The 25,476-nt window shown below is 36.8% G+C and overlaps 3 protein-coding genes and 1 long non-coding RNA gene across 5 annotated transcripts; 2 read left to right on the top strand and 2 right to left on the bottom strand.

Annotated features, from left to right (window-relative positions):
• The first annotated feature begins 838 nt into the window (after positions 1-838).
• Positions 839-8,529, top strand: LOC113237440 (BTB/POZ domain-containing protein 9). Of its 2 annotated transcripts, XR_003311035.1 has the most exons (16): positions 839-943; positions 1,903-2,066; positions 2,300-2,363; positions 2,448-2,604; positions 2,730-2,829; positions 2,902-3,030; positions 3,251-3,410; positions 3,491-3,713; positions 4,893-5,052; positions 5,208-5,335; positions 5,417-5,656; positions 6,227-6,305; positions 6,552-6,669; positions 6,761-6,775; positions 6,963-7,082; positions 7,124-8,529. XR_003311035.1 is itself a non-coding variant. In XM_026473912.1 (15 exons), exons 1-15 carry the CDS (start codon positions 865-867, stop codon positions 7,001-7,003), a joined length of 1,857 nt encoding a protein of 618 aa, XP_026329697.1. In that variant the 5' UTR covers positions 839-864; the 3' UTR covers positions 7,004-8,529. The 2 variants fall into 2 exon arrangements, 1 of the variants encoding a protein (XP_026329697.1); XM_026473912.1 differs by having other exon boundaries at positions 6,963-8,529.
• Positions 8,530-8,558: 29 nt separating this feature from the next.
• Positions 8,559-10,296, bottom strand: LOC113237439 (GTP-binding protein 10 homolog). Its single transcript, XM_026473911.1, has one exon. The coding sequence runs from the start codon at positions 9,850-9,852 to the stop codon at positions 8,689-8,691; it is 1,164 nt and encodes a 387-aa protein (XP_026329696.1). The 5' UTR covers positions 9,853-10,296; the 3' UTR covers positions 8,559-8,688.
• A 1,928-nt stretch (positions 10,297-12,224) lies between these two features.
• On the bottom strand, positions 12,225-13,854 carry LOC113237361. The gene is made up of 3 exons (XR_003311032.1): positions 13,262-13,854; positions 12,975-13,184; positions 12,225-12,905 (listed from the first exon to the last, which is right to left on the bottom strand). It is a non-coding gene; the product is annotated as an uncharacterized LOC113237361 (long non-coding RNA).
• A 3,809-nt stretch (positions 13,855-17,663) lies between these two features.
• Positions 17,664-24,968, top strand: LOC113237286 (post-GPI attachment to proteins factor 3). Its single transcript, XM_026473675.1, has 6 exons — positions 17,664-17,914; positions 18,368-18,522; positions 20,591-20,752; positions 20,899-21,023; positions 22,357-22,502; positions 24,682-24,968. Exons 1-6 carry the CDS (start codon positions 17,773-17,775, stop codon positions 24,966-24,968), a joined length of 1,017 nt encoding a protein of 338 aa, XP_026329460.1. The 5' UTR covers positions 17,664-17,772.
• The last annotated feature ends 508 nt before the right edge of the window (positions 24,969-25,476 follow it).

Here is a 25,476-nt window from a genome sequence, read left to right as displayed (position 1 = left end):
TGTAACGTGTATTCACAGCTCTATTGTTATTTTTATTGTAAAGATGTCCACACAGTGTCACGGGGTAAAAAATATTCGTCGCCAAAATACTATTTCCTTATATCTTAAACTTTCAATCCTGTTTATAAAAAAGTGGTAGTGGATAGTAGATTTTTCTTTTGTTTGCTTTTCTTCGGTAGAATAATATCATGTGAAATTCAGAGAAATTAGAGACGGTTCAATTTGCTGTCGCATTCATTCGTTCAATTATCTGCAAAAACATAGTAGAAGATTCGGTACGTCACTATATAGTTCACAATAGACACACAAATTGGATTTGTCACAAAATGACAATATGTATACAATTTTAATTTGTGGTCACAAAATTCACAAATGTCAAAGTTTGTGATTGCGAATACGTGTAGTCGAAAATAAACATCGAAATTAAAATTTTATTAATACTTACTTGATCAAAATCTGTATTTTTTAAATGAATCTGAATAGTATTATAACTTCAACATGACGGAAATAACCAGAAGGCAGTGACTTGTAGCTTTGTAAATTCTGTAGCTCAAGTACGTATTATTTAATTTGTTATAATATTCACATTGTTTGCAAGTTACCAATATGTGGGAATGCATGTCTTAATTTTTCATAATTAGCAGTTGTCGTTACTAGAACAAATTATATATTGTAATAAAACGCATTGTTACGTTGTGACATCAGCCACCCAGCGAATTTTTATGTTTATTTAAATTGACAGTCACAAAGTGAAATCATGGTGTTGTTTATACCTTGTACCTTGAATTCACCTATACTTCTTATACTTAAGTACTTCATGTGTGTGATGCAGGTATTGAAGACATCAGAATCGAACCGGTAAAAATGAGCAGTCAGCACCAATATATGAGTGTGAACAACACCAGCACTGGCTCCCGAGTGGTGGGCGACATTGAACATATCAGTCAGTGTTACTTTATTATACAGTAAATTTTTGTTTACAGCGTAATTATTAGTAAAGAGATTGTAAAGTACATTTGTAAAGTACTTTATGAAAAATTTTTGTAATCAGAATTTTGTCAATTTAAGTCAAAACTATAGTAAAATGATATCAGTGTGACAAATTTATTAGTTATTCTGTGAAGTACACTTTTAATTCTGCTTTAGGAATCTGATCGGCAACATTGATGTATGGAAATAAAAAACTGCAAACAAAAAATTCAACTGATGAATTTAGTCATAGTAATGAAAATTATTAGTAAAATTATGAGTTTAAATTTGTAATTTTGGTTCCCTGTACAAATTTTTTGTACATTTTTTTCACCAATTTGAAATTATTTTTTTGCTCATCTCTTGAATTATTGTGAGATTACACCCTGTTGAAATAAAAATAATGATGATATATTAATAACTGCCACTGAAGCCGAATGGTGTCCACGCCAGACTGCCACACAGAGGACCTAGGTTCGATTCCCAGGCCGGGAGAAATATGTGTATGACCTACATTTATTTATCTCGTGAGTTTGGGTGTAATTTGTGTGTCCACGGCACCTGCAACACAGGGTTTCCCTAGTGCAGGGATATGTTGAGTGTGTGCGTTCTTATTATTATTATTATTATTATTATTAATGGCAATATTATGAACTTATGACTCTGTATTACAATAGTGTTAATATCTCGGGTTTAAACACTTACACTCAGAGATCTTCAGAACATTTATTTACCTATATAAATTAATGTGAGAATGTACCTTCTTAACATTGTATTTTTAATTTGGTTAGTTTATTTTTGTTCATCATATAACCATGCCATCAGTCAAATGGCTACAAGCAGACGGGTTTTGTGATTAGTCACATGTAGAGTCAGCTCCCCAGTTCTAGAATTCTGTGTCTCTTTGGTCAGTTTTTAACCTTTTTCTTGCAGGTCACCTCTCAGAGCACATAGGGTCACTATGCCTTTCATCAGAATACTCAGATGTTACTCTCATAGTAGAGGGTCATAGGATACCAGCACACAAGGTGATCCTCGCGGCAAGCAGTGACTACTTCCGTGCGTTGCTTTATGGTGGCATGCGTGAATCTAATCAGGTATTTATTGTAGTATTTAGAAACCTAGCAGTTTGCTATGCATTGTGAAGACAAAACAAACAATATTCTTCTTGTGGGTGCACAAAAGATGAAAAATTCATGTTAGTGGTTGCCTTCTTACTACTTTGTATTACTATGTTCAATAGCGTTGCTTTACATTGTAGTTGTGTGGTCAAAGAAAGTGATAGACACATGTAGGTGCACTTGTTTTGGCATGATTATTTTTGTTTCAGACTGAAGTGGAGTTACAAGCACCATTGCAGGCATTCAAAGCTTTACTGCGCTATGTTTATTCAGGTATCTGGTATTAGTTTTTCACTAAAATGTTACATGTAGTGTTAGATGTTATCAGTGACCTTTAATTGTATTCTTATTGTGTAGGTCACATGGGTCTTTCGCTACTGCGTGAGGATACAGTGCTGGACATGCTGGGTTTGGCGCATCAGTTCAATTTTCAGGAACTGGAGCAGGCGATCTCGGACTACCTGCGGCAGGTGCTGGCACTGAGGAACGTCTGCGCCGTGCTTGATGCTGCCAGGTATGATAATCATTTGGACAGCAGATGAAGTTCTCATTATGTATGAGATGCCAATTATACTGATACTAAGAAGAGCATAGGGAGTTATATCAAACTGACAATGCATATGACAATTTTTCTTACAGACTGTATGGACTGGATGCTCTGTTAGACTACTGTTACAATTTCCTCGATAGAAACGCTACAGATATTCTGCAACACGAGTCTTTTCTTCAACTGTCTGTGGTAAGTTGTCAATTTAATATTAAACATAAAAGTAACAAAAAGTATTTTCTATTGACATTTCTTTTTGTTTAGGAAGCGCTGCAAGGTCTACTCGAGCGCGACTCGTTTTTCGCGCCCGAAGTAGATATTTTCAAGGCAGTTTGCAGCTGGTTCAACGCTAACCAAATCTGGGTCAAGTCAGAAAGTGGGCAGGCGCAAGTGGTAAGTTGCGTTAATAGGAATGCATTTAAAAATTTCAAGCTGTCATGGACCCCTAAATTATGTGTCGAGACTTTTTAGTAATGAATTTCAATATAAAGTGTAAAAATCATTATTGTAACTATATTATGCTATTCCAGTTTTTACTTCTCTATTTTAAGTAACGTTTTATATCTCAAACTATAATATAAAGGAATCTAATTGACCTTCATCTGCTACATAGGAGAAAATATTAAAATGCGTGCGGCTAACCCTGATGAGCCTGGAAGAGCTGCTGACAGTGGTGCGTCCTTTCGCGCTGGTTACACCCGATATGCTGCTCGACGCAATACAAGAGAAGACACAGACGAAGAGCACGGATTTGAAGCATCGAGGGGTCCTTTGTAAGTGTCAGTCTCGTCAGTTCTCGAAATGATTGCCTGGAAAATGTGGAGGCTCTGACGAAGTCGGCGCCATATTCCAGTGCAAGAAGAGAACGTGGCGACGCCAAAGCGCGGGGCGCGCGTCATCTCCGGGGACATGCGGTCGGCGCTGCTGGACGGCGACACCGACACCTACGACATGGAGCGCGGCTACACCCGGCACACCATCAGCGACGCGGCCGACAACCCCGGCATCATCGTGCGCCTGGCCACCACCACCATCATCAACCACGTTCGGCTGCTGCTCTGGGACCGCGACAACAGGTATCAGCAGCGTCTCTTGAGCCGATTTCCTCAGATTGGTGACAACAAATTTGCCTGCGCGCAGTCGGTTAAAAAAAGGAGGAATTTCTTAATTCGATTGTTTTTTTTTTGTGTGTATGTTACGCGATAACTCCGGCGGCATTTGTGAACCGATTTTGATGATTATTTTTTGTTGGAAAGAGGATACCTCAGTATAGGTCCCATTTAAATTTGAAGAAAATGTTCAACCTCTAAGGGTGGCAAACTAGGGGATGAATGACATTTGAGGTTGGTTTATTTTGCACTCTGTACTGAGATTATTGACAGGCTGCCTTATTCAAGTTCGAATTCAAAATATCGTTTTTGATAAAGAAGCAAATTACATATCGAGTTCTTAGGTTTTCGCGATTGTTACACATAGGAAATGAAACAATTTTTCCGGATTTAAATCGCGTATATTTGTTTTTTTCAAACAAACCGACGTTTCGAGCCCTTTACCGGTCCCATGGTCACGGTTGGTTGAGGTGGTACAGTCTTCAACCAGTTATGACTAGTACTAATGCAAACCACCTTATTTTTTCACTATAGTTACAATAGTTATTAATTAAATACCTTATTTTTAATTTTACAAAGAAAACATTCCAGTTTACGCTATATTAAGTTTTACAAATTATTTTATTGAATGAATTTTTATTAAGTTCAATTTATTATTAATTAATAATAGAAATTAGAATAAACTAAAACATATTAATTAGTACTGCAGTCTTATGTCTGTTTGAGATTTTTCATTAGAAGAAATACTGGATCCCAAACTGGTGGTACGGAGAAACCATATTCCCTGTTGAAATTAGGTTGTTTTTTTAATTTCAATGGCCTCTCGCAGCATCCTGGGTAGATAACGGACTTCTTTTGCAAGGACCTGGGGTTTTTCAAACTTCATTGAATGTGTAGGTTTATCCATGACATGCTCGCAGACTGCAGACTTGTTTACGCGACGGTGTTTGACATCAGCTATATATTCATTGACGGAAAAGTGGTTTCATTTCCTAAGCAAATTACACTTCAAATTGATAAAGGCTACTACCCGTTCGTGAGGCAGTACCTCTGTGAAGAACCGATAGGAAACTCTAGGGGTTGCTCTTTGTAAATAGATATTGGTTCGCAAAAGACCTCTAATGTTGAGACGCAACCTTTCCTTAGATCATACGCGTACTACATCGAGGTATCAGTGGACCAGAAGGACTGGGTGCGCGTGATCGACCACAGCAACTACTTCTGCCGCTCCTGGCAGAATCTCTACTTCGAGCCACGTGTCGTGCAGTTCATCAAGATCGTGGGCACCAGCAACACTGTCAACAAGGTCACTTTTTGCAATTTGTATTGTATTGTGTGGTCTCTAAACAACGAAATTCGGGTCACGATTTCTGACGTACGGGTCTCCTCCAAGGAAAGGGTGTGATGACTTGCCAAGCAAAATTTCAAGCTGGCATCTCTAACACGATAATTATGGCGCAGGTGTTCCACGCGGTGGCGATGGAGGCGATGCACACGGCGCGCGTGCCGCCGCTGTGCAACGGGCTGATCAAGCCGCAGCACAACGTCGCCACCGTGGAGCTGTCCGCCGTGGTCATCGAGGGCATCAGGTACTGTACAGATCTCTGCGCTCTCTCGTCACATTCGGCATTAGCTGCGGTGTGTCATTGTTCTTTCTCTGATTGCGACAGTCGGTCCCGCAACGCGTTGTTAAACGGCGACACGGAGCACTACGACTGGGACCAGGGCTACACGTGCCACCAGCTGGGCTCGGGCGCCATCGTGGTGCAGCTGGCGCAGCCCTACCTGCTTTCGTCCATCCGCATGCTGCTATGGGACTGCGACTACAGGCACTACTCGTATTACGTCGAGACCTCGCTCAACTATTGGGACTGGGAGATGGTCTGTGACCGCACAAGGGATACTTGCAGGTGAGACTTCACGAAATCAATTTACTTGTGTAATTTCTAAGTGTTTCCTGGAATTCGGTAAGAACCTTATTAACCGAGTTAAAAAAAAAGCCGGAGGTTATACGTTCGGCTGTATGTATGTTTTCAGTATCTCCATAAATTTTTTGAAAACTCTTTTTGTTTGAAAAGGTGCACTCTCATGGTGGCCCATTGTCACCAAGTTAGAATCTGATGAGGGGATCCCATGAAAATCGAACAAAATCCTCAAATTTTCTAGGATGTCCATGTATTCACCAATTTCTCCATCAACTGTCCACCGATTTGGAAAATTGTTTTGTTTGAAAGGGTATACTCTCAAGGTACACTGACACTGTTCGTTCGTTCGGGTTCGTTTCGGCTATCACAAACTACTCATTATTTTCCGCAAATAAAAGTTGACTTCATTGGCACAATACATGTAATCAACAAATCACTGTAACCATAACAGCCTGAAAAAAAAATATATACAAAGGAGTCCGTAACAGTCCCATTGTCACCAAGAAGTCAGGATCTGATGACCTATATAAATTTTGATTACGCGTCTGTTAACAGATCATGGCAGGTGATTTATTTCTCGCCGCGACCAGTGTCCATTATTCGTATCGTCGGAACAAATAACTCTGTCAATGAGGTAAGTGGAATGGTTTTTATCTATTCAAAGCGATTGATTGCGTTGATCATGTTATATTGAAAAAATTTAATTTTATATGTGCTAAATGTTCTGTTATAGCATCGGCAGGCATTCACAACAATGGATAATCTGCATTGGTTATGATCTTATTTATATGTTGTCTATCCATTGTTACTAGGGTTCTACAAGGCTCGGTACTAGGTCCACACTTCTTTATACGTGATTTTAAATTTCGACGTCATGCAGGTATTCCACCTAGTGCACCTGGAGTGCCCGGCGCAGGTGGAGGAGGTGCAAGACCCCGCCGCCAAGAAGCAGCGGCCTTCCCCGCCCAGTGAGAATCGTCTTAACCCTAGCAGCACCGGTAATATATTTCGAATCTCATCAGTTTGTCTCGTAATGTCGTTCGTGACGTCTGGTGGCGATCAGTCGATAACGTGTGTGGCCGGCGGCAGGCAACGGCGGCGAGGCGCCGACACTCGCGGCGTCGCCCCCGGCGTCGGAGGCGGGGTCTTCGTCGCCGCGGCCGGCGCTGCCCGTGGCCGAGACCGCCACCGAGGCCGCCGAGCGCTACGACTGAGGCCAGCCCCTGCCGGCGGACTGGCTCGACTGGCTCCGCGCGGCGCTGGCCGACCCCGACGCGCCCGCCGCGGGCGACGCCGACTGACGCGTCTCTCCGTCGAAGCACTAGTTGTTAATTCTACTAATGACACTTGCACGAATTTATAAACTATCTACGGCGATAGATAAAAAACAGCGCTATTTTTGTAATTTGTCACGTATCTGGCTTAACGTTTGTAACTCGATTTATATCATGAACGTAACAAATATTCCATTAATTATAACGTGAAAAGTAGGCAACTTGGACAGATTTTTTATGAACTTTTAGAATATTGATTTGACGTAAGGACTAATTTTCAACTGTTAACTTCTTTGTAACAATGTACTGTCCCTATAATAAGTGGTTCCGAAATATTATGCATAGTTCGCGTAACAATTTGAAGTTACAGTTACGAGTCAAATATCGAAGAGTTTCCAGCTTTAAAATAAAATAGCTAAAGGTAGCGTAATTTTGTGTGGCGACAGTACAGAACTTGCCCTTTTAGGCTACTAGTTATTTAGTGTGTAAGCTAATATTTTCTAGTCTTATTCTGTTATCCTGCATGTTGTGTTTCTCTATAATGTTAACGTATTATAGCAATTTCTAATTAATTACTTAAAAATATAAAGTTAGGTTGACTATAGTTTTCTTTAGTAGGTTGTGAATAAAGTGATGTAATAAATGGTATTTAGTTAGGAATTAACTAGTATATATTTAGTGCAGGTGTAAACGAGTGAAGGACTGACCATATGGCAAATGCAAAACTGATTAACACTTATAGAAGAAAATATAGCTTATTATTTTTGCTATTTCCGACTACTACCTACTGAAACAATTTTATGAAAAGGCGTTCGACAAAAGTTTTTATTTTTATAAATGATTATGTTTAGATTTCACTTTAGTATACTTCTACAATCTAGATATGTATTTGCCAAGATCTCTTGGGGTCAACAGGTAAACTAATGCTTGATGGTACAATAAACACTACTAGCATGGATACCGTTTTCATCGTGTCAAAGTAAAACAGCGAGTGTGCACTAATTGTGTTTTCTGCATGAATAAAACAACAAACGCCGTCGAGTTATATTTGAATGTTTATTGATCCTGTTATGTTACAAAAATTGTCTTGTAAGAATCGATGTCCTTATCGCACTTAAGTGTTAGCTTATTATTTTAAGGGACTTATTTTCGTATTAATGAATGCTATTATATGTTGGGATGAGGAAAAAACTAGGACAAAAAGGCAGGCAGTTTCCTAAACACTGATATATAGAAGCAAGTGCTCATGGCATAGACTGATTTTGATGTTTTTATTACTTAAATATCTTTATTGATATTTGTTTAAAATCTCTTCAGTAGCTTATTATTTGGATAACATCTGCAACAAGTTCTGCCTGTCAAATTGGTAAATTAAGAATGTACTGTGATAGACCACGGCTTGGAATGGGGAATGTACAATTTTAACAGCACATCAACTATACACTTGTTTAAATATCCCATCCAATGCAAATGAAATGCAAAAGAACAAGATCTGTCAATGTGTGACTTGATGTGCTGCTCTCTGTACTATTGAGTAGAGTAAGCTATTATAGAGCTTTTAATTGTTCTAATAAAAATTGGATCCTCTCAATAACATTTTTTATTTAGTGGTATATATCAAAAAAATTCAATTCCCAATTTCATTATTTTTGCATTTGAGTGAGGATATTGGAGACTAAAAAAAAATCAACAACATAATTATTTTGATTTATTATTGATTACCAATAACTGAGTTACGTTTAGTTAAGTGATCTGAGGCCCTCTTTCTTTAACCATAGCCCTGTTTCGTCTTAACATCTGACTAGTGTTGACAATATCTAAATTGTTTTCATCTGCAAACTGGTCTAGTCTCTTCCTTAGCAGTTGTTTCAGATCCTCTACACTTTCTTTATCCTTCATTGCAGAAATGCCAACAATATCTTCAAAAGTTATTAAATTCTCTGGTCTGATCTCTTCAGGAATTTTGTGGATGACATTTTGGATATTCATTAATGATTCTTTAATTTTGTTAAATATATCACTTGCTCCTTCTAAATCCATCTTATTCACAGCCAATATTGCAGGCTTCTGTAACAAGTCAGTGTTGTAAAGCTCCAGTTCTTTATTCAAAAGTAATACAGTCTCCAAGCACGATCTTTTTGTGTGTTTAGGGCTTAATTGGAAACCTTCAACATCTGCAATGAAAAGTAACACTTTTGTTCTTTCTACATGTTTAAGAAATGCATGGCCTAGTCCTACATTAACATGGGCACCTTCAATGAGACCTGGCAGGTCAGCTATAGAGATTTGTCGCATATCTGCATATTGAATGATGCCCTTGTTAGGTTTGATAGTTGTAAATGGATAATTGGCTATTCTTGGTTTGGCTCTGGATATAGCCTTCAATAGAGAACTTTTACCCGCATTTGGGAAACCGACGAGTCCGATATCGGCAATTAATTTCAAGTCTAAACGGATGTGGTGCACCTGTCCAAAGTGACCAAAAAAGTTGTTATCTTTAGTGCCTCCAGGGCCACCTCTCGCAACTATCACTGTGTCCCCTTCTTGGTCGATGGAGCCTAAAACTTTTCCATCTTCTCTATACACTGTAACTCCTAATGGAACTTCTAGTTTCACATCTGTACCAGGATTTCCTACAATTTTCGCCTTTCTACTGTCTTCACCATGGCCAGCAATGATAGTTTTAGCACGAAACTTGCTCTGTATGTATTTTAAGTTAGCATCTTCCTTTCCAACACAGTAAACACATCCTCCCTGACCTCCAAGTCCTCCGTACTTTGGAAGACCAGTGCCACCAGTGCCGCCTTTTACATGAAGTCTAATTGAGTCGATGAATTTACTTCGTAGATAATTCCGTGGTTGTTTTATTTCTTTTATTGCATATAATGTGCGATATGTTAACACCATTGTGTATTAATTAAGGTAAAGTATAGTCTCGTTCTGATGCAGTTTAAAGTAAGAATGAGTGGAGACACACACATTTATACAAGTATATTTATTTAAACTTAGGTTATATTTTGTTTTTTAGTGGTTGTGAATGATGTATTTATGATCATTGGTGGCCCTACATTTATAATCATACAACTCATACAGTCATTGGCGTACTGGCGATCTCGTTCTTCTAACGTAGTGGATTACTCCTCTTTGAGGGAAGTCGGCACAGTGAACGAGCAGTCAGTAGCTTAAAAAAAAATCACGTTTTCATGTCTTCTAATCTTCATAACGAATTCAGCAAACGATTCTTTGACACGGGAAATTCTCCGAAAAATTTGAAACTGGAAATTTTTCCGGAAAATATCTTAATTCTCAGAAAAATTCCGAATAAATTATTGCACATTTGACAGTTGACTGAGTTGACCACAGAACACTATACTCACAAGGAGTTGACTGACACCTGTCCTGTGTTGCCATGCTAGGTCAAATCTGAAAAAATCGGAAGATATTGCACAGAAAATCAGATCACAAACTAATAAGAGATACTACGTATCAGTAGATAGAGGAAAAAACAGTAGATGCTGAAGTTACGGAGTATCTGACAATAAAAATTGTATTTGGATAATAATGCCATATACGTTGCTTCCCCGCATTCTCTAGACCTGTGATTAACAAATATAATAAAATACTCAAAAAAAAAAAAAAATGAAAGGACGATGTTCTATGATTTGACCACATTTTTTTTTCACTCCGACAAATGTTCAATATGTTCCGAGAGTCACAGGTGAGATCACGTTAATACTAAATGCATGCACGTAAAAGATTTTTAGTAGATATATTTACGGACCAGCTAAAAAAAATATTATTCAGTGGAGTGCATAAAGTACCCATTGTATCCAGTAACAATAGTTTACAACATTTTTCATTTAATGTGCTCTACACTTTCATTCCAAAAACAAAGTACGACGTCGTAAATGGAAAAGACGATTAACAAAATCTAAAAAGCTGACAAGAATAGTTGAAAAGTTAAAAGTGAAAAATCTGAAAATTCCTAAAAAACAATAGATTTTCGCTAAAAAACTGTAGAACACTAGATGTCCAAAAACAGTAGATCTACTGGAAAAACAGTAGACCTGGCCACACTGCACCTGTCAAAAATCGATGTATGTACATCGAAAAAAAAAGCGCGGGAAACTTCGACCTGAACGACGCGATTTTTTATTATAAATTTTTAAAATTATATATTGTTCGTTAAATAACTTTCTTCAAACGGCTTTGCGATGGGGAAGCGTAAGAGGAAGAAGGGAAAAGACGGAGAAGAAGAAAGCCGACAAAACACAGATTCGGACAACGACTCCATATCCTCCACCAGTACCGCTGCAAATAAATACGAACCTTTCAGAGTACTGAACTATACACGTAGTTACCCTGAAAATGGGGGTAACTTCGAATATATAGTATTTTTTGAGTCCACAGATCCCGGAAAACCGATAGGCGACAGGGACATGATGGGTATGTCCACTTCCCTAAAAAGGTATAATAAGGGAGTTAAGCAATTGGTAAGAATTAACAAATATAAAATAGGAGTCATATTTGAGCGAGCTTCGTTTGCTAATGCTGCCCTCACAAACACCAAATATTTGGATTCATATAAAATGAAAGCGACAATTCCTGCAGGAGCCACAGAGGTGACAGGAGTCATCTCACACGTTCCAATCAATCTATCGAACCAAGAAATATATGACACCATCTCCAGTACAAAACACATAGTACAAATAAGACGTTTTATGAGACGAAATAAAGTTGACAATGATTTTCAGATTACTCCTACCTTAACCGTGTCCATTACCTTTTCCTGCCCAGTCCTGCCAGAATCCATAGACCTCAACAGTTGGCGTTTTGATGTAAAACCCTACATCCCACCAGTGAAGCAATGCCTACGGTGCCTCAGGTATGGTCACATTGGCAAATTTTGTAAGAACTCAGAAAGATGCTCAGTATGTGGAGGCAACCACAACTTCAAAACATGTACGATAGACACTAAAGACGCTACCTGCATACATTGTCAGGGTCGGCATATAGCTATATCGAAGGAGTGTCCAGTAAAAATACAAAAATTAAAACAAAACACAGATTTGTTTCAAAAGAGAGCATATTCCGCAGTAGTAAATGAAAAGTCATTTCCCTCCCTACATAGAAAAGTTTCACAAACTGATCAATTTATTTCCCTATTAAACTCAGAAAAAATTTTAGACATTTTATTAAATTCAATAGTAAAATTAATATCCCTCAATAAATTGAATCAAAAAGAAATCAATTCAAAATCCATCAAAGATATCCTCATAGAGACATTTAATGTAGAAAAACAAAATAACATATTACACTAATGGACAGTCTGAACATAGTTCAATGGAATGCTCAGAGCTTAATGTGCCATAGACATATTTTTTCACAATTTTTATATGAGAACAATATTCACATTGCAGTAATTTGTGAAACGTGGCTAAAACCACATCACAAAATAAGATTTAAAGAATATAACTTGGTTAGGTTAGATTCAGGCAACACTCATAATGGTGTAGCCATACTAATTCACAATAAATTAAATTACACTAGTATACAAACAAAATATGATGATTCACTTCAAAATATTGCTATTAGATTAAAATATTGTAATAAAGAATTATCTATAATAAGTCTATATAGTCCAGGTAATTGCACTCTTCAGTTTTCAAAGAAAAAGTTAAATAATCTCATCCGTAATATTCCGGAACCAATATTTCTAGCAGGTGACTTTAATGCCCACCACCTGCTTTGGGGATGTTCATCTATCGATGCTAGGGGTCGTGACATCTATGAAAGTTCAGATGAAAATGGTTTGGTCATACTTAATAATGGACATCCTACAACTGTTGGCTCACACATTTGGCAGCCCAATGCCTTGGATTTAACCATTGTTTCGCCTTCTTTGGCTCTTAATTCTGACTGGATAGTAACTGATGACCCACTTGGTAGCTTTCATTTACCTGTAATAACAAAATTATTAATTAATGACAATTCCCATGATTCTGTACCTAATTATCAAAACAATATACCTTTTCCTCATCATTTAAGTAGTAGAAACATTGATTTTAAAAAATATACAAAGGTGTTAGATAGTTTGATGTCAAACCATAACTTCGACCTTTCCAATCCATTAAAGTCATATTCAGAATTAACTGCCATTATTAATGTAGCTGCAGAACAATCTACTTTAATTCAACACAAGTGTGCACCTTCACATATATATCACTCCTTGACAAAACCTAAAAAACAAAGAATACCTTTAGCTTGGTGGAATCAAAACTGTGCAAATGCTGTAAAAGATGTCAAACAAGCATACTTAAATTTTAAAGCAGATCCAAGTGAAGTAAATTACTTGACTTTTAAACAAAAACAGGCACAAAGGAAACTGATTTTAAATAATGAGAGAAAATTGAGCTGGTATTCTCTAACTGAAACATTCAACAGAACAACTCCTTTATCATATATCTGGTCTATGATGAGAAAATTTAATAAGAAACCCAAAAGCACTAATGTCATAACCAACATAGACTTGATCAATAATTTTCTTAAAAAATATACACCAGACACCGTTGAGTCTCCATTGAATTTAATTGAACAGTCTGTACCAGCTTCTCACTCTGAATACTTAACAAACCAGTTTACACTAGGGGAGTTTAATGCAGCGATATCTTCACGGAGAGATACAGCTTGCGGACTTGACGGTATTCCATACAAGATGCTAAAGTATGCCAGTATAGATTCTAGAAAAGTAATACTGAATATTTATAATTCTCTATGGGCTACAGATTTAATACCAACACAGTGGAAAACAGATTGTCTCATCCCTGCACTTAAACCAGATAAGGATAAGGATAATTATGAATCATACAGGCCAATAACTTTGACATCTTGTATGGGGAAAATATTTGAACAACTTTTAAAACAGAGATTAGAATTCTATATAGAACATAATAATATATTACCCTCCAACCAGTTTGGTTTTAGAAAAGGTAGATCTGCTAGAGAGAGTATAACTCATCTTCAATTAGATATTTTTCATTCTTTTAAACAGCACAATACATTGTTCGCAATTTTTTTCGATATCATCGGTGCGTTTAATAATGTCAATCTTCACATACTGTCAAAAGAGTTAATGTTGCTAGGATTACCTAAAAAAATCGTACTATGGATTTTTAAGTTTTTGCATGGACGAGAAGTTTATGCCAAGGTTAAAAATTATCTGATTGGCCCCAGAGAGTCTTTTAAAGGTGTATGTCAAGGTGGGATATTAAGCCCTTTAGTGTTTCTGTTGTATATAAACAAGCTCAACTATGTTTTGGGTTCAGAAGTAAGCAACTTGCAATATGCTGATGATCTTGTGGTTTATTCCTCAGGCTCAGATTTACAATTGACTATAAACAAATTAAATCTTGCTTTAAGTAAATTAAATAATTATTTCAAATATTTAAACTTAGACATAAATGCTGATAAGACCAAAGTAGTTATTTTTAATGGAGTGGGCATTAAAAGAAAACATTACAAACTTTTTTATAATAATTTAGAGTTATCTTTTGTAGACTCCGTAAGATTTTTAGGTGTTACTTTTATGAAAAACATGTCCTGGAATAAATATGTCGAGCACATTACCGCACGAGCTTCAAAGGCATTAAATATTTTAAAATCATTATCATCAACCTATTGGGGTTCAGATCCCAAAATACTATTGAATTTGTATAAGTCTTTAGTACGCAGTCACTTCGAATATGGTTTCCTTTGCTACGCATCAAATGATAAGTTGGTCCAGAAATTGGATATTCTCCAGAACCACAGCTTAAGAACTATTACAGGTGCTTTCAGAACTACTCCAATTAATTCCTTGCAGGTGGAATGTAATGTTCCCCCTTTAATCCTGCGATTTAAATATCTAAAATTTAATTTTCTTCTCCATTTATGTTCGTTAGATCCAAATCTTCTTTTAAAAAAAATATATAATTTATATAATTCCTTTTCCTTCCGTGAACTATCTTCTGCCCCGTTTATTCTTCATGACTTTTCATACATAAATGAAATAAAACTGCGCAATAAACTATATACAAGTGAACAGAACTGGACTTGTTTTAATGGAAGCTACGAAAGCAAATATATTACCATCCCTATTCACATTGACCTAAACTTGAAAACCAAAGAAGAAATATATCAGAAAATTTCCACTTTTAAAGATTTGATACCAATTTACACGGATGGTTCAAAGTCGGCATTTACCTCTTCATTTGCTTTTTACGTACCACATTTAAAATTCGGTTACGGAGAGAAGCTAACAGAATGTTTTAGTATCTTTTCTGCGGAATCTCTGGCTATTCTTAAAGTTCTCCAGTTTATAAAACAAAGCAAACAAACTAACAGATGGCTTATTGTGACGGATAGTATGAGCGTCTTAAAGTCTCTACAAAGCACAACTATGAATAGCAAAGTTAATTTTATTATTTACGATATTAAGGAAACGTGGTTGCAACTACGTAATGACAACATTCACGTGGAATTTATGTGGACACCGGCGCATGTAGGTGTGAGAGGCAATGAAAGCGCAGATTTCCTTGCGAAAACTGCATGCAACTTCAATAGATGCCAGGACACTGATGAGGGCACCACTGTCTCATATGGTGTCCATTATACAGACCTAATATCCAAGATCAAGAAAGATATCCTCTCTGAATGGTTTACTCGTTGGAACGATATTAAAATACGTAAAGGTTCTTGGTACGCTTCAATTAATCAAGATATTGGGAAAAAACCTTGGTTTTCCAAATCACAACAATACAAAGGAAGAAAATTTTATACTGTTATATCTCGTTTACGATTTGGCCACTGTCGCATCAATGCTCATTTACATAGGATGAAAATAGCCCTGTCGCCTAAATGCACAGAATGCAACTTAGACTTTGATCAAACACTGGACCATATAATATTTGACTGCCCCAATTATAATATTCAGCGCTTAGCCTTAATTGATAAGCTAATATCTATTTACCAACCTTCGAGTCCGATCCCGCGCGGTACTCAAGAACTTCTCAAGAATCCTGAAACTTACAATCATATTTATAATTTCATTTGTTCTACAATAGAAGATCTTTAGAATGGATTTTGCATTAATCGGAATTGTCGATCACTGGACTTGACGAACACTCGGAGTTGAAATTTTAACCGGAATTGGAATTTTATACCCTGACTTGACCACCGAAGACGAGGCTGATCGCCTTTAAAATGTATAATGAAATGAAGACTTGGCGTATGCCTTTATTTTTCACCAAAAAAGAATAATGTACCAAGACTTGGCTGTATGGTGTAAAACCTTTGCCTTTTCCTTTATGGAAAGAAGAAGAAAAAAAAAAAAAAATGTATGTACATCAAGTGTACATCATTGACACTTATAATGTACATACGTATGTACTACGCGATTTTTAAATCGAATCATTTCAATGCGATTTTTAAGCAAATTGATTCAAGATTAAGGCGAATCGAATCGACTAGGTCGTATTCATAATAAAATTTAAACAAAAGACTCATCTTATTAATGATTTGAAACGGAAAATAAAGAGGAGGACAATGCTTTGGACATCCCCGCTGTTGGAATCGATAATCCCTCAAAAGAGGATGTCCTAAATGTAAAACGAATATTACGGTACTTGAAAGGCATTATTTAGAAGGAAATCCTTAAAGAAATGAATTATTTACAGCAATGACAAAGCCCTTGGCTTAGAATGTTAAAGCGACGCTGATCATAGAGGTGATCATGATACAGGATCCACTACTGGCATGTTATGTTTGTTTGCTGGAGGACCAATATCTTGGCAGAGTAAGCTGCAATGTACCGTGGCTATTTCCTCCACAGAAGCAGAAATTGTAGCTGCTAGTGAAACAGCTCGTGAAATCATCTGGCTAAAGAGGATTATAAAAGATATCACAGGTGAGGATTGTTCGACGAGCCTATGTATTGACAATGAGTCTGCAATAGGCTAGCTAAAAATCCGCCATATGAATTTCATCAAAGAACGAAGTACATAAGAATAAGATCTTTCTTTATACGAGATTGTGTAACAGATGGCATCATCGAAGTGTGCAAAGTACCGGCAGCTCGGCAACTAGCTGACATGTTGACGAAGCCCTTATATGGACCCAGGATCCTAGAGTTTTGCAACCTTACAGGCATCAAAAACAGGGCTGGATGTTAAGGCAAGAAGCCTTTATTGTGTTTTGTGCCTACCATAAAGATCGTTTCCATAGTAATCTTGTAACTTGTGTTGTCACTGAATATACAACATACATTGCTTTAACTGTGCTTAGTTTATTCTATTACCTCTTATTCGGTCCTATATATCTAATTTATAAATCTTTAACATGAGCAGTCACCTGCCTGCTCGGCGGATTGCCATGCAGGTAGTAACGCACACACTCAACATAGCCCCGCACTAGGGAAACCCTGTGTCGCGGGTGCCATGGACACACACAGACAACCGCAGCTCACCCAAACTCACCAGAGAAATAAATATTTCTCTCGTCGTAGGCCATAAAATATTTCTCCCGGTCAGGAATCCAACCTCTGACCTCTGCGTGGCAGTCAGATGGTAACCTTTCGGCCACTATGTGTAGTGAATGGGGCGTTTAAATTCTTCGCCTGTTCATTCATTCATTTGTCACTGTCATTGTCAATGTTAATTGCCATTGAATGAATTATTGATTGTCAAAACGCATTTTTAAATGACAGTGGCTTTATTTGAAATTATTAAATAAATTCTCATAAGTGTATTATGAGCGATGTTTTTCAGATAAATTTCGATCTTACTAATCAAGATGCAGAAACTAACAAGCATTTGCATCCTTGTTTTATACATATTAATCCAAAATTTGTCTTGCGTTTTATCCAGTGCCGGCGACCGTTCGCCTTTTTATCAAAGATGTGTTAACAATTGTGTGAATCAGAACTGCACCTCAGGTTAGTTCCGTCCCTTAATTTAGCTGTCTTCGTTAAATAACGGATAAGAACCACAATGTTTCATGAGAATAATAATACTTTACAACACAGTCCGTAGTCTCGGCCCTGCATTTCAATGTCAAGTTATTTTAACGCTTTAGATTTACCAGAGTAGCTCAATGGGTATACAAAGTTTGCCATCCAACTTCTCGTATAGTATAAAAGTTTTTTTTTATAACATTTAGTGACGGGACGAACAAGTCGAGCGCCTGATGGTAAGCTACACGCCTGTCCATAACAGTTGCAGTGCCACTCAGAGCTTTAAATCGCAAAGATCTGAGTGGCACTGCCACTGCGCCCTTCACCCCGAGACATAAGTTGACAAGTCCCATGCCTGTAATTTTACAAGTAATGAAAATAATAGGTTTTATTGAACTACTATATAGTTAGTGTCTATGATTTGTTATTTGGCAGATGGTAAATTCACAGCAGAGGCCACGGACAATCAAGATGCATGGTGTAAACTGCTGCAATGGAGCTGCAAAGACGAGTGCCGTTATGCCTGCATGTGGAATACTGTAGCTGCATTCCAGGAGAGGGGGCTTCAGATACCTATGTTCCATGGGAAGGTAAATTTTTTCATTATCATTATGAAATTATAAAGTAATTTTAGTTTTGAAGTTCTTTACTATAACTTGCTTTAAATAGACATAGATTTGGTATTGTGTTTAGTTATATAGTGAACACTTGTAATTTGTTTCATCATGTTTTTTGAACTAGGTACACTGAAAATCAGTGTCATAGCACTTTCAGTGAGACAACAATAAGCTAAGTGAATGACAGATTCCACATCAACACTCCGCTCTTTTGATGCTACACTGATGCAGTTGAATTTCTTGTAATGTTGCAGGAAATGGATTTGAATTGATATTTTAATTTTATTGCAAATTTATGTGAAAAAGAAATTGTGTATTACAAGGTATACATATAAATTTAAAATTACTGCTGATTTTTCTTCAAACTTTTGTTATTACTGATGTTGACATTTGTCCCATAATAAGTTTTCCTTCACCGAAAAGTTCGTGGCAAATTGTGTTATGGTATTGTTGTTGTATTATTATTTTTGGTATTGTATTATTATAGGAAATGAAACTATTTGTTTATAATTCAACTCAAGTCAACCGTGACGATGGGACCTGTAAAGAAGAGCCTGAAACATTGGTTTGTTTGAAAAAACAAATATTCATGATTTAAATCCGGAAAAATTTGTTTCCTATGTGTAACAATTGCAAAAACCTAAGAACTTTATATTGTATTATTAGATTTATTTTTGGTATTTATTAATAGATTCAATTATTGGTAGTGTATTATTAGGGTAGGCTACCACATTATTTATTAACTTTTGTAGTGAGGCATGTGTTTTCCATTTGTTTTGAGTTACTGACTTATTAGTGTATGTGTGTTGTAATTTTTACAAAATAAATTATTTGGTATTCTATTCATATTAAATTTAGGCCTTTAATAAAATTAAAAAGATTTTCGTCTAAAAGTAATTAAGTAGGAACATGTGTTGAAGAACCCCTTTTCTTATTATTAATAGCTTTGTTTTCAAATATATAGCCAATCAAAATGTTAGGGATACAGAATTACAGATAATGGACGAGGTACGGAGTTTAAATTAAAAAGGATATGGTAGATTGGGTAGGTGAGTAACTATTAAGGTACATTATAACGTACTTGTTACATAAATACTATACACTTGTTATGGAAATGGGGAATATGATATTGGTTGCCAGGAGTTCGGGTATAAAAGTATCGTGATCATGAGCATGCAGGGTCATATACAATTGGACGTAGTTAAGCAAAAATGATCCAATCCACAAAATTATCAAAAATATGTACCAAAGGATTCCAAAAGTCTAACGTCTTAGATCAGCAAAAAAATCCAACATATAAACATATATAAATATCCCTGAGTTACACGACATTATAAGTTTTGAAAATAAAACAAGAGTGACAAACACTTAAAATTCAAACTGCTATATCTCGAAAGTGACTGGATGTGCATTGGATCCTTTTTTTTAACTACGTCCAATTATAAAGCTTGAACAGATGCACTGGAGTTGTCACATGACCAAGCCGCAGCTTACAAATAATAGAGGTTTTTTTTTGGTCAAATTTCATCTTACTAAACTATGGCTTGCGAAGGATTGACTCTTGCATCAAGCGAAAGTGCTTCCCATTATACAAAAAGAATATGTATTTACAAAAAAATACTGCCATATAATCGTTTTAGAGCCATGCATAGGTGACTAGTACGCAGGTGACATCCCTTGCTAAGCTAGCTAGTGCCATTGCTGGAGAAAGATGTATGTGGGAATCTCATGTAATATTACACTGTTAATTTTTTTATTTAATTACATTCTAAAATGATATTGCTAGTTAAAGGAAATTCAAGAACACTATAATTAGCTTATTGCCATTAATTGTTCTCATGCACCTAGTAATGTCATTGTTTTTCTTTATTAAATAAATTATGATTACTAATTAAGCATCGAGTTCTTAGGTTTTTGCGATTGTTACACATAGGAAATGAAACTATTTTTCCGGATTTAAATCCGGAAAAATAGTTTCTACTACTAATTAGTAGATTCCTTACTTTCAATTAAAGATAATTATATATTTTTTTTGTTTCAGTGGCCTTTTAAAAGATTCCTTGGCATCCAGGAGCCAGCTTCAGCCTTCTTTTCCTTGCTGAACCTTGTCTCCCACACTTACATGTTTCTAAAGATCTACTTTGATGAGCGGTTTTCAGTTAAGGAGACACCTATGTTGAAGTTTTGGTTCATATTTTTTGTGGTAAGTACATAGTATAATGTGCACGTATTATAAAGGTATATTTTAGGCCATAGGCCACTAAATGAGTTGATACTGTGTCAGGTGTATGCTTCCGGGTCTACTGCATTTCTGCTATGTAGAAACTAAACACACAATTTTCTTCACAGATATGCGCCCATGCGTGGCTGTGGTCTATCATATTCCATAGTCGAGACACGCCCATCACAGAATTCATGGACTATGCCTGTGCTTTATCCATGGTCTTGTCACTGCTAATGGCTGCTATTGTTAGGTGGGTTAACATATACTTATCGATGTTTTTCAAGAATAGTGAACTAAGTCATTTTTTGTCAGTACACAGCTGCACTCAGAATGAGCTAAATTTTATTGGGAAAAGGCCACCGGTGTTTTTATTGTTTACAATAATCACGTGACATTTTGACACAGGTTTCAGCCAGGTTGCACTGGCTGTGGCCACGGATTGACTGGTGATGCGGTGTTACATCTCCATCTCGGCGGCGGAATCTTCTTCCACTCACTATATTTTTCAAATTTGGAAAAAAGCAATATCGTTTCTCGCTGCTTACTGGAATGCGACTTTGGTACAGAAAAGGACACCGTTAGTGTTGTGTTGTGGTATTTTGAAAAATATAGCGAAAATGGATGAAGATTTCCCCGCCGAGATGGAAATGTATCACCGCGTCAAAAGTCAGCGCGTGACCACAGCCAGTGTAACCTAAAACGTTCAACGTTTTCAATGCAACAGGAAAGTTTAAAAGTATGTAATTACTATAATATGAATTGCATTTGTTAAAAGTCAGAGTTCCACCCTAGATTTTAAGAATCTTCGTTCACATGCACTGTATAACTCCATATAAAACGGGACATGCAGAATTCAGCTTTAAGTATATTTCCGTACATTATACTTTATAATACTCAAGGGATAGCAAAGCGATGTCGTGATTTTTTTTTCTTGTAGAGTGAAGAATTCTATTGCGAGTTTAAAATCCAATTATTGGCACGCATTCTGTGTTACTCTTAACTTTTCTGGTGCCAATATTTAAACAATAAATTCCCGGGATCTATTCCCGGGCGGCCGGGAGAAATAATTGCATGGCCTACATATATTTCTCTCGTGAGTTTGGGTGTGATTTGTGGTTATCTATGGGTCGTATTCTAGAACTCTACTCAATGCTCAAGTCAGGATTTGAGTATGGTTTAAAACACTCGAAATCATACTCAAGTCCCTGCCATTAGGGTCGTATTTCCAGTGCTTGAAATCATACTCAGATCCTGACTTGAGCATTGAGTAGAGTTCTGGAATACGACCCTATGTGTATATGGCACCCGCGACTCATTGTGTGCTTTAAAAAAAAACTATTGCACTAGTGTAGCACAGTGTAATTAATGTAATTAATCCTATTTTATCTTTCAATCGTCTTCTAAAAATGCAGAGATATACTTAAAGTCCACTTCTGGTCGTTTTAATTAGAGGCATTACGGGGCGGTGTAGTGAGCGGCGACTTTTAAAAGTTAACGACCATCGAAAATTTAATGACAACAAAAGCGGTGCTTTCCCTTATACATAAATTTAAAAAATAATATTCTTGTCGATGTTGTTTCAGAATATTGTACTCGACAAAAGTAATATGCATATTGTTAATATTCATGATGTTAACTTATTTTGCGGACCACGTGCGTTACTTGTACGAGGGCATGCTCTACGGCAGAATCGACTATGAATACAATATGACTGTTAATGTCATTTCGGGTATGTTGCACATTATAAGATTGTGAATAGAAAAACAGATTCGTTTAAACAACCAAGATTTCGTTACTGTACTCCATCCAACCATTTTAACTTTTGACAGTTTGAATTCTAATCCATTAGTGATGTCCTAATGCGTATCCAATTCCATTTGTTATAAAAAATCGATTATTATAAAGAATCGATTTTATTTATGAAGAAGTTTTAATCGTGAATGTGAGCGGGTTTCTAAAAGAAGATAGTCTGTGTTCGTGATGTAATTTGTGAACTCAAGAATTAATAATTAATGTTAATGAGGATACAAGTTGATGATTCCCGTTCTAATGGAGAATAATCCGACGATTCATTATAATAAACAATAAGAATTGATTAGCCCAGGAAGTATTGTTTTTTTTTGTCTATGGTTGTGTCAATAATTACGGAACTTCGGAGGCATGTATATGTCAAAAGCTAGTTAGTGGTTGGCCGGAGCCGTTATTGCTATTGTTTGTTTAAAAATGCTTCGACCTTAGAATAATAACGCATAGAAACCTAGTCCGCACACGCTCAAGTGAGGCAAATTGAAGCGCTCCCAATGGGCCTACACGAGCGGGCGGGCCGTCAGTGCTCAAGGTCAATTTGCACCGCGAACAGCTCAAGAATTTTAGCTAAAAATGACGAAATGTGCGGTAAATGAGTGTAAAAATACGTCAGACAAACATAAAATAGATACTAACATCACATTCCACAAGGAAGTAATGCGTTTCAACTTGTATTTTTATATAAATATTCACTAGAACCGAAAATTAATTTCGTCGCAACAAGACACGAAAATGTTGCAAAGCAACGAATTTCTTTCTCCCAATTTTGCTATTCTGTTTCAAAATAATTATATTACGTAATTTTTTGAGAATAGGCAATATCGCGATGGCAACAGATTTTTTTTTATTCTAATGTAAGTGTGCATTTGACCTCCATTTCTGCAAGTTGATTGCGTACAAATGTTGTTTACAAAGAGCAACCCCTAGAGTTTCTTGCTCATACTTCTCGGGGAAATCTGCCTTACGAATGAGCGGTAGAGTTTAACCAATATGACGATTTCAAGTGTAACAATGCTTTCCTATGAAATAAATATTATTTTGATTTTGATTTTGATTCTGGGTATCGTTTACGAGGTATTTGGGGGTGCTCATTACGAATATAGCACTTATTTCTAAATCCAAGATGGCGGACAATATTTTTCAAAAAAATGCAATATGGGTATCCTTTTCGAGATATTTGGGAATGCTCAATACGAATATGGCACTAATTTCTAAATCCAAGATGGCGGGCACGATTTTTCGAATAATGGCAAGTTGGGTATCGTTTTCGAGGTATTTAGGGGTGCTCATTATTGGATTTAGAAATAAGTTCTATATTCGTAATGAGCACCCCCAAATACCGCGTAAACGATACCCAGAATCAAAATCAAAATCAAAATAATCTTTATTTCATAGGAAAGCATTGTTACAATTTTAGTTTAAGGGTGCTCATTACGAATATCTGTAGTCACCTGATCGACAACGTCGGGCAAATTTGTACGCACCTTTAACTTAATGATGAGTTAAGCAAAATAATTTCCCCACTTTTGAGGGAAATGTTATTCCATGGCATCATTATTTGTATATTTGTATGCGTACCGACGAGCGTAGATACACGTTGCTTACGCCTACATGAAATTGATTTTTGCCTCACTTGTGACAGTTCGTTTGATATGAAACTATCATTCTATGCGTTATTACTCTAAGGGTTCGACCATTATTACTTATTTTTGTTGAACAATAACGATCCAATCTATCTAGCGCATAATTAATACACAGGCTGACCTGTTAATAGTGTAGTGCTATGATAAAGTCAAATTAAAGTAGTAAAAAATAAAAGTACGTTTTCTAAGTAGTCCACGCCAAAATCAAACTTATTAGTGCTTCATAATGAATAACTATTACAAGGCTTTAGGAAATTAGTAATAACTAATTCGACTTCACAGAAGTAAAGGTTCAGCAAGTGGTGGTGGTGGCGGTTTATTATAGATTTGCATAGGCTATTTATATCTATGTCCACAGGGCTTTGGCAAAAAAATGCGTCACGAGAACGTCAGACAGTAATGTCGGCCAGCACCAACCGCTAGAGACACTGCGGTGCTACTATACCATAATGTGCGCAGGGGCCACTGGCGCGATAGTGTGGCTCGTGTGGGCGCTGTGGTCCGAGCGGCGCGGGCGCACGTACGCGTGGCGCGTGGCGGCGTTCACGGTGCTCTCGGGGCTGGCGCTACTTCTGGAGCTGGCAGACTTCGCGCCGCTGCTGCACGCCCTCGACGCGCACGCCTTGTGGCACCTCGCCACAGTGCCTCTGCCGTCGCTTTTCTATCGGTTAGTAAACAACTTCGCATACAGGAATATTATTACATCGTCGCCCCTGATCGGAGACCGGCAAGCGCCTGGATTTTAACCCGTAAACGCCGGGTTTAAATCAGGTTGTAATCCATTACCGCCCAAAATCGAGGACAGCGACTATTTACAACTACTTAAGTATTTCCTGTAAATAGAGTTTGTTCAAACTGAATGATATTACAAAATGTTTATTGCTTTCTGATCTAGACTATTCGATTTGCCTTTCTATTGAATCGATTCGCTTGAAAATCGCATTGAAATAAATCGATACAAAAAATCATTAGATCGTATGCACTTTATTCGATCTTCATAAAAATTGAGCAGCAAATTGAGTCGTATGTATTGTTGAGTCATGGAAAAAATTCCATTAAAAAAAAAATATTTATCGAGAAAACTAAACCTTTACAATGTTATAGCTCTATCGGTACCGTCGATGGAGCCAAATAAATATTTATCGAAATATTTTTACTATATCTTTCCACATAACGTTGACAAAAGTTGAAGTTACTGAACGAAGACGATGAGCCATTAAAAAGGTTTTTTCGCTATTGTGAAATCATTCTAAG

Source organism: Hyposmocoma kahamanoa, unplaced genomic scaffold (genome assembly GCF_003589595.1).
Source record: "Hyposmocoma kahamanoa isolate Upper Pololo Valley unplaced genomic scaffold, ASM358959v1 93, whole genome shotgun sequence".
Lineage (NCBI taxonomy): Eukaryota > Metazoa > Arthropoda > Insecta > Lepidoptera > Cosmopterigidae > Hyposmocoma > Hyposmocoma kahamanoa.
The sequence above is the reverse complement of the archived record's forward strand: the minus strand, read 5'-3'. Positions and strand labels throughout refer to the sequence as shown.

Bases quoted from the DNA above. Each gene is read 5' to 3' on its own strand.
- LOC113237440 (XM_026473912.1), top strand. From the start codon at position 865: ATGAGCAGTCAGCACCAATATATGAGTGTGAACAACACCAGCACTGGC. The intron at 2,067-2,299 runs GTATTTATTGTA...TTTTTGTTTCAG, and splicing joins GCATGCGTGAATCTAATCAG to ACTGAAGTGGAGTTACAAGC. The intron at 5,657-6,226 runs GTGAGACTTCAC...GTCTGTTAACAG, and splicing joins CGCACAAGGGATACTTGCAG to ATCATGGCAGGTGATTTATT.
- LOC113237439 (XM_026473911.1), bottom strand. From the start codon at position 9,852: ATGGTGTTAACATATCGCACATTATATGCAATAAAAGAAATAAAACAA.
- LOC113237286 (XM_026473675.1), top strand. From the start codon at position 17,773: ATGCAGAAACTAACAAGCATTTGCATCCTTGTTTTATACATATTAATC. The intron at 18,523-20,590 runs GTAAATTTTTTC...TTTTTGTTTCAG, and splicing joins TACCTATGTTCCATGGGAAG to TGGCCTTTTAAAAGATTCCT. The intron at 20,753-20,898 runs GTAAGTACATAG...TTTTCTTCACAG, and splicing joins TTTGGTTCATATTTTTTGTG to ATATGCGCCCATGCGTGGCT.